Source organism: Ichthyophthirius multifiliis, assembly GCF_000220395.1.
Source record: "Ichthyophthirius multifiliis unplaced genomic scaffold scaff_1120509250968, whole genome shotgun sequence".
In the NCBI taxonomy this organism is placed as follows: domain Eukaryota; phylum Ciliophora; class Oligohymenophorea; order Hymenostomatida; genus Ichthyophthirius; species Ichthyophthirius multifiliis.
Window position 1 is genome coordinate 96,036 of NW_004086329.1, and position 8,343 is coordinate 104,378.

The following is an 8,343-nucleotide window of genomic DNA, read 5'->3' on the forward strand; positions in this document are numbered from 1 at the left end:
TATAAATATTTATATAAATTACAGTTAATTTTATTATTAAATTATTCCTTAGATTTTAATAATTATTTTTAATTTTATTAAATTACAGATATTAATATTATATTTTTTTAAATTTATATAATTTATAAAAACAATAATAAATACGCTTTAATATTATAAATTTATATTTTTTAATTTTTTGTATTTCATTATAATAAGTTAAAAAGAAATAAACTTTATTTTAAAAATATAACATTTAAGCATATAATATTATTGTATAACATTATAAAATAAACAATTAATATCCCAAAAACTCAAAAAGAAAGAAGATTAAAACATGATTTAAATACTATATGTACTATTAATATATAATAGTAACTAATATAAAAGCAATTTATAGATAAAAAAATAAATATTAAATTTTAAACAAATTTTCGAATAAATAAACAATATAATAAAAAATAAATCAAAATTTAAATAATTTTTTAATTATTTGTAATCATGAAATTGGATTAGATTTTTAATATCTAATAAATAGAAATAATAATTAATGAAAAGAGCAAACATATCACTTCTAGATATATTATGAACAATATTTTTTTTTACATGGAATTTTTATATATCTAATTATATGAAGTTTATATAAAATTTATTGGTTGGCTTTATTTTTTATGTGAGATAACGAGTTTTTATTGAAATAAAAACCTATATATTAATAAAAAAAATTAAATTTTTTTATCAAATTAATAATTAATATAAATGAAACAAAAAATCTATTAAGTAATTATATTATAACCATAATAATTTAGGAGGCGAATATAAAGATCAATAAAGTTTAAAAAACTAGGTCTAAACTCAACCATAATGTTTTTTTATGATTTTTTGTTTTTATTTAAAAAATCTAGTTTATAGGTAAAATTAATATTTATATTTAATTTTTAAAATTAGAATTTTAAATATAAACTAAGACTTACTAAAAAAATACAGTTATAATGTGACTTTAATTAATAAATCTTATAATAAAAGAACAAATTAAATAATTATTACCAAATAACCTATTTTTAATTTAAAATATTATTTTTATGAAAGGATTTTATTACAATGTATATTAAAATATTTTAATAAATATAAAAAATAAATTATAAAAAAATATACAAATAAAAATGAATTAAATACATTAAAACCAAATATAAGATAAAAAAAAACAAATAACTTAATTATAATAGCATTTAGACTAATCATAATAAATATAAAAAGGAAGTTTTTTAATTTTAAAAGCAAAAAAACTAGTAGAACCTAAGATTTGTAGATATATGAAACATATCTGGAAAAGTTGTAAAAGCATAATTATTTTTGATGGGATTTACTGTATTTTGGGCTAGGATTTATGAATAAAGCAATTTTAAAACATTTTTTAAATCAAAATATTAATATTATGGGTTCGCTATTTTAATTCCTTCATTAGTGCATTCTTTTTATATTTAAAAAAATAAAGTTCAATGATGGAAACATTAGATAAAAAGTATTCTTAATTATATTTGTAAAATTATGTTAATAAAATAAAATGAATTATTTTTGTTTAAAAAAAATATAATTGATTATATTGCTTTTTTTATTTTTGATATATTTTTATTAAAAAAACTAAAATAAGATATTATGGAAAAAAATTATATATTATATTATATATATAATTTTCAAAAATAAATAAAAAATAAATAAAAATAAGAAAAAATTGAAAATTTTTTGAAATAAATATTATAAATAAAATAAATATCAATCATTTCATTATTTGTTTTTTGTTTTCGTTTAAATTTAATAGATAAAGTATATTTATTTATAATTAATTAATATTGTTTTATTTGATCGCAATTATTTATTTTGAATGCTTAATTTTTTTAAATAATAAATTAAATTAAATTAAATTAAATTAAATTAAATTAAATTAAATTAAATTAATTTTTTTTTTTTATACATTATTTTTTTATTTATTTAATTTGATTTTATTTTCTTAATAGATATATTATTAAATATATCTTTTTTTATTACATTAAATTTAATTAATTATATATTTTTAATTTATTTTTTTCCTAATATTAAAATATTGTTTTAAATTTTATTTTATTTTTTTTGATTAAATTATATTAAAAAAATATAAAAATTTATTATTTTTAATAAAAATATTTCTTTAAATCCTAATATATTTAAACTATATAAAAAATTTTCTTTTTTTTCCATGTTATATTTTTTCATATATATTTTTATTTTCAGTATATATATTTTTTTAATCAAGATTACTTTAATTCTTTTATGTTAATTAAATTTTAAAAATAATCATTGTATATTTATAAATATATTAAATAATTCCATTAGAAATTAAATAGTGAATAATAATTATATAAATAATATTTATTTATATATATAGAAATCTCAATTTACCTAAACCTTTTCTCTGTTTTAAACTATTTTTAATGCCTAAATATTAAATTTTATTTTTTATTATCAATAAAAATTTATCAAAATGTAATTTTAATCGTATTTAAAATTAATATAATTTTCTTTATATACTAAATAATAAAAAGATAATAAATAATTAATTAAATTAATTTTAGATTATATTAATATTTTAATATATTTACAAATCATGCTTTTTTTAACAAAATTAAGTTCAATAAATATTTTTATAAGTTTTATAATACTATTTACATAAAAATATTTCCCTTTTATTAGATTTAATATATTAAAAAAAATAAAAACTAAAGTAATTTATTTATTCATTCATATTTTTCATTATTAATATATTAATTTTAAGACTATATTTCAAGATTGAAAACATTATAAGTATCAAAAGTCATTTATTTTTACATTATATTTTTATATTCTTATTAAAATTAATTAAAAAAGGGATTTTAATAGAAATTTTCAAAATCTTATTATTATTGATTATAAGAGCTTTACACAAATAACTATTAATTTTTTAACTAACTTATTTTATTATTCTTTAAAAAACCTAAATTTTAACAGCTTTTTTGGCATCTACATTAATTATTACATTTAATTCCTGTATTAAAACATTCACAATATTTTTTATAACAATTAGATTCTTTTGAATTATTAAAATATTAACTATTTTTTAGCTATATTATTAAAAAAAAATGAGCATTTTAAAAAATAATATTTATATATTTACTTCTTCATTTTATAAAAAATCAATTTTAAAAGCATTAATATTTTTTTCATTTAAAAAATTAATTTTTTATTATATTTATTAACTATGTTCAACTGTATTACAGCATTAGTTACAATTACTATCTTTTGTACAATATTAGCCTGAGTTAAAACAGTCACAATAAAATTTTAAGCATTTGCTTTTTTTACAGTTACAAATAATTATATTGTTTATTTATAAGTTATTCTCTATTATTTGTTGTTCTTGTGTAAAACTGTTAGACTTTGATTCAAAAAGATTATAAAGCTTATTATTTTTTCCATATCTAATACTGTTAATTTAGTTTAAATGTATTAAACGATTTTTTATCTTTTTTTATAATTATTTTTTTTATTTTGAAGAGTTATTATTTATATTTTCATCATTATTTAATGTTTTTTATTCCTTTTTTATTATTTAGGGAAAATTATCATCACTTTCAATTATTTGTATAATTAAATTTTTTGTTATTAATTCGTTTTTAAAATATTTTTAACTGCTTTTATTAGAGAATACCATTGTTACCCATTTTTTATCAATATTATCGTTTATTTCAATTTAGTTTTTTTATTAAAAAGTCAATTTTTATATTATTTTTTTATTTTTTAAAGTTTCTTCTTGTTCGTTTTTATTATTTATGCATATTTTTTAAAAAATATAAGTTTATGTGTTTTAACTATTAAAATAATTTTGTAATTATTTATATTTAATTTATAAAATTTATATAATTACTCATCTGTTTATTAAAATTAATATTCATTTTTATTATTATGACATTAATTTTCTTTAATTATTTAATTTTCGGTTTAAAAGTTTTTAATACTCATTTTTTTATATTCACTTTTTTTAATTACTTTTTTAATTTATAATTACTAATTTGGTTAAAAAATTTAAAATATTTTTTGAAAAATAATAAAGAATAAATAATTCCTTTTTATTTTTCTTTTATATATATTTTTATTAATAAAAATCCAAAAAATAATTTTTTCCAATATCTAATTTCATTTTAAATAATAATTAAATAACGAAAAAAAAAAAAGCGCGGTAAAATTTAATTTTTCTTTTTAGTTTTATAATATAAAAAAATAATTAAAATTTAATTTTAAAATAAGTTTAAACTTAAAAATTACTTTTGTCAATATAAAAATTAAGTAAAATATAGTTTATTATATTATTTACTTTTTAATAAAAATATGTAAATATAAATATCATATTAAAATAATAGGTTAATAAATATTAATAGAAATAGCTTTTTAGTTTTTAATACATTTGCTTATTTACTTAATTGATTCTAACTCTTTATAAATTATATAAAAAAAAAATCTAATAATGATTTTAATATATTATCATAATATTATAAAAATGAAAATTATTTAGAAGAAAAATTAATAATTATAAATTTAAATTTAAAAATAAAAATGATATTTTTACACAATAATGTGTTTTAAAAAAATAATTAAATAATTAATTTTTTTTAATAAAAAATTAAAACATGATTATGTCGTAATAATTATTTTTATGTTAAAGTTATCAAAAAAGGATTATATTATTTTTAAAATTATATTTAATTAATAATATAAAATCAAATAAATTAAAAATTTCAAAAGTATTTTTAAACTTATTAAAGTTAAAATTGTAACGAGAACACAAAGGAATTGTTTTAAAATTTAAGTTTTCAAATATAAATATAATTTAATAAAAATATCTCCAAATTATTTTAATAAATTTTGAAATTATCTAAACTCTTATTTATTAATCCCAATACTCTTTTCTTCCCTTAATAATTTATGAAATCGACTTAATAAATTTTTATGTATATTATTATAAGCCTATATATTTAGCCAAATTAGAATAATTTTATAAATCAAAAAAACTTGATTAAAATATATTTAAAAAATAAAAAACATTTATTTATAAAATATAATTATCTAGAATTTAAATATTATAATATAATACTATTATAGAAGAAAATGATTGAGAAAAAAAAAATGAGTTAATTATTTTTATTAATAAAATGTAAAAAATAAAATATTATTATCCAAAATAGTAAAAATATTTAATAAATAATAAAACATATAATATTTAGCAAAAATATTATATTTTATATTAATTATGCTTTTTTTTACAGAAATTATTCACTATTTTTTTAATTATTTTTATTCTATTTTTATATAAAATAAGTATAATATATAATACTATTATATTAATATATTTAGTATTCTTTATTTATTAATATATTTTAATAATTATTTCTTCTAATTATAATAAATTATTTTAAATTTAATGTTTTTTTATAATAATAATAATTAAATTACTATCATATATCTAAAATACAAAATAATCAATTTTATAATAAAAATTGAAAAAATTTAATTATATAAATAAATTTTTAATTTTTATTAGTTAAACAAACAGTTATTTTAATAAATAAAAATAATAAAAATTTATTGAAGATAACATAATAAAAATAAAACTAAAAAAATGAATTTAGATTAAATATTTGATTGGTAAATATAAAAATAACAATATAAAAATAAACAAATAAGGATACTAAATAAACCATAAAATTATCCTGGAAAACATTAATTTTCTCAACCTAGAACAAATTCTGTATATAGGCCATTAGAACCTAAATCTTAGCTACATATAATATTTAAGGCAACAAGCCAATATATACTAGAGAAAATGAAAGAAGGAAAAGTAAAATAAAAAAAAATATCTAAAAAAAATTAAAAAGGGAATAAATATACCAGACTTTGGAGCATTTACATTTGAAATATATTCTGACTTTGTAAAATCAGCTTAATAATCTAACTTTGACATAACAAAAGATTTAAATGAATAACGTTCTGATAGAAACACATTCATAAAATAAGGTTTTTATAAATCTTTAAATATTAATATAACATTTATACAAAGACCTTGCTTTGTTCCTAACAAAAAATTTAAATAGGCTCTTTTAAGATATCATGGAAAGGAAGAAATTTCAGTATCAAAAAGTTAAATTTCTATATATTAAAAAGGTTTTGCAATGACTTTTTGTAATGCAGGTCCAATAGCAGCATCTTGGTATCTATTTTAATATTTAATTATATAAATAATAAATATATTTTATATAAAGTTTTTTAGGAAAGGATGTTGTTGAAAGTGCTCATTATGCATTTATTTGTGCTGTTTAAGATTTAACTACTTTGGGTAACCTATTTTATTTTTTTCTATTTATATGTTATATTTATATTTTATTTTAAGGCTATTCTTTAAATATTGATTTTTAATTTATCAAATTAACTGTAAATAATAAAAACTTACAATATTAATATAATTAAGAATTTTTAAACACACTAAATAGTAAGAATTTTGAAATTAAAGTTATAAAAAATATATTAAAAAATATTTATATATATTCTTATGTTTATATAATAAAATAGTTAAGAAAATCTAATATTCCTACATCTGAATACTGGACTATGTCTTACTTAAAAAATTCGGATTAAAACAGGTATTTCATTATTATTATTATGGTTTAATTATATTTTTAATAGCTTGAATACTTTACTTAAAAGACCTAATTCTAAGTAAGTTAGATATTATAATGAAAAAACACAGGCTTTAAAGATAATGTCACTAGATTTAAGCACTGCTGAATATATAAATTATTCTTAAAAATAAAAAATATTACCTTAGTTGTAAAAGAAATGAGAAAAATATGATTAAATTTTAAAAATAATAACAAATATAAATATTTGGAAATATGGCTTAAACAAATAAATTATATTTATATTATTTATAATATATTAAAATATAGTATTTTAGAAAATATAAAAATATTTATTTTTAAAAATTTATATAAAATAATAAATATTATGTATTATATTTTATTTTAAAGAAATAAAACAATTATTATTTTTTTTAAAAAAAATTGATAATTAAAGAAGTTAAGTTTTAAATTATTTCTTTGGAAGTACATATAGATATTCTATAAAAATGTACAATATTTTTTTTTTATTGATTAAAATACATTTTTCTTGAATAATAAAAAATTTTAATTACTAATTTAACATTAGATATATTATAATTTTTTTAAAAAATTTAAATTAATATGAATGATAATATAATTATATTATATATATGTATATTTAAATATTTTTTCAAAACATATTAGTAAAAGTTATATAATAAATAAATATAATTTTCAAATAAAAAAAGCATATATTTAAGTAATAATTAACAATATTAGATTATGCAAAGAAAATAGTGGATTAAATGTATATATATATAAATATATATATGTATATATATATATATTTATATATATTTTTATATATATTTATATATATTTTTATTTTATTTATATAAGAATATATATATTACAAAAATACGACTATTAATATTTTAGAAGTTACTTATATATATAATATTATATAATAAAATTTTTTATATTTACTTTATTTTTAAAAACTTGTATAAAGATATTTTATATTTTAATTTAAAATAAAAATAAAATATTATTTTAAATATTATCTAATATTTTTAAATCTCTTTATTTTTTTTGTTAATAAATTAAAAATATATATATAAATTAATTTACAAATAGTTCTCTAGACCAATTCGTCAATTTATTTTTTTTTTTAATTTTTTTTTATATTTTTCATATATTAATAGAATAAGTTTATAATTTTTATTTTATTTAAAAATTATTATTTTTACTTATATATTTCAGTTATTACTTTTCATCTTCAAAAATAAAAATTATTAACATAAGAAAAAAAAGTTGTAAAAAAATGCATAAAATGTCTAATTTTATATTCTATGTTATGTATAAATAAAAAAATAGTTTTAAACAATAATAATATATCAAAATATAATATATAAAGTAAATATATTATTTATTATAAAAAATAAGTTAAATAAATATATAAAATGAGGGCATTTTTATGTTCAAAATAGCTTTTAAAAGTATAATAAAATAAAAAAATGATTGATATATTATTAAAATATATTTTCTATAAATATTAAAACATTACTAATTTTTATTATAAATAAATTAGAATAAACAATTAATATTTAAAATACAAAATACATATCTATCCAAAATACAATTTACTCATGGAAAAAACCAATGAAAACTATATCTATTAGAGAATCATTAAATTTAGCAT

At 12.7% G+C, this 8,343-nt stretch overlaps 1 protein-coding gene across 1 annotated transcript, besides 9 other annotated features; it reads left to right on the forward strand. All coding sequences in view use genetic code 6, as the record gives it.

Annotated features, from left to right (window-relative positions):
- Positions 1 to 1,099: 1,099 nt before the first annotated feature.
- Positions 1,100 to 1,128: a microsatellite.
- Positions 1,129 to 1,675: 547 nt separating this feature from the next.
- Positions 1,676 to 1,701: a microsatellite.
- Positions 1,702 to 1,882: 181 nt separating this feature from the next.
- Positions 1,883 to 1,935: a microsatellite.
- A 287-nt stretch (positions 1,936 to 2,222) lies between these two features.
- Positions 2,223 to 2,259: a microsatellite.
- Positions 2,260 to 3,997: 1,738 nt separating this feature from the next.
- Positions 3,998 to 4,048: a microsatellite.
- Positions 4,049 to 5,694: 1,646 nt separating this feature from the next.
- Positions 5,695 to 5,721: a microsatellite.
- A 494-nt stretch (positions 5,722 to 6,215) lies between these two features.
- On the forward strand, positions 6,216 to 6,883 carry IMG5_121540 (hypothetical protein; the record flags this gene model as incomplete). The annotated part of the gene is made up of 4 exons (XM_004032446.1): positions 6,216 to 6,253; positions 6,306 to 6,379; positions 6,434 to 6,683; positions 6,727 to 6,883. The coding sequence occupies 4 exons, from the start codon at positions 6,216 to 6,218 to the stop codon at positions 6,881 to 6,883; spliced, it is 519 nt and encodes a 172-aa protein (XP_004032494.1).
- Positions 6,884 to 7,450: 567 nt separating this feature from the next.
- Positions 7,451 to 7,521: a microsatellite.
- Positions 7,522 to 7,799: 278 nt separating this feature from the next.
- Positions 7,800 to 7,833: a microsatellite.
- Positions 7,834 to 8,030: 197 nt separating this feature from the next.
- Positions 8,031 to 8,067: a microsatellite.
- Positions 8,068 to 8,343: the final 276 nt, after the last annotated feature.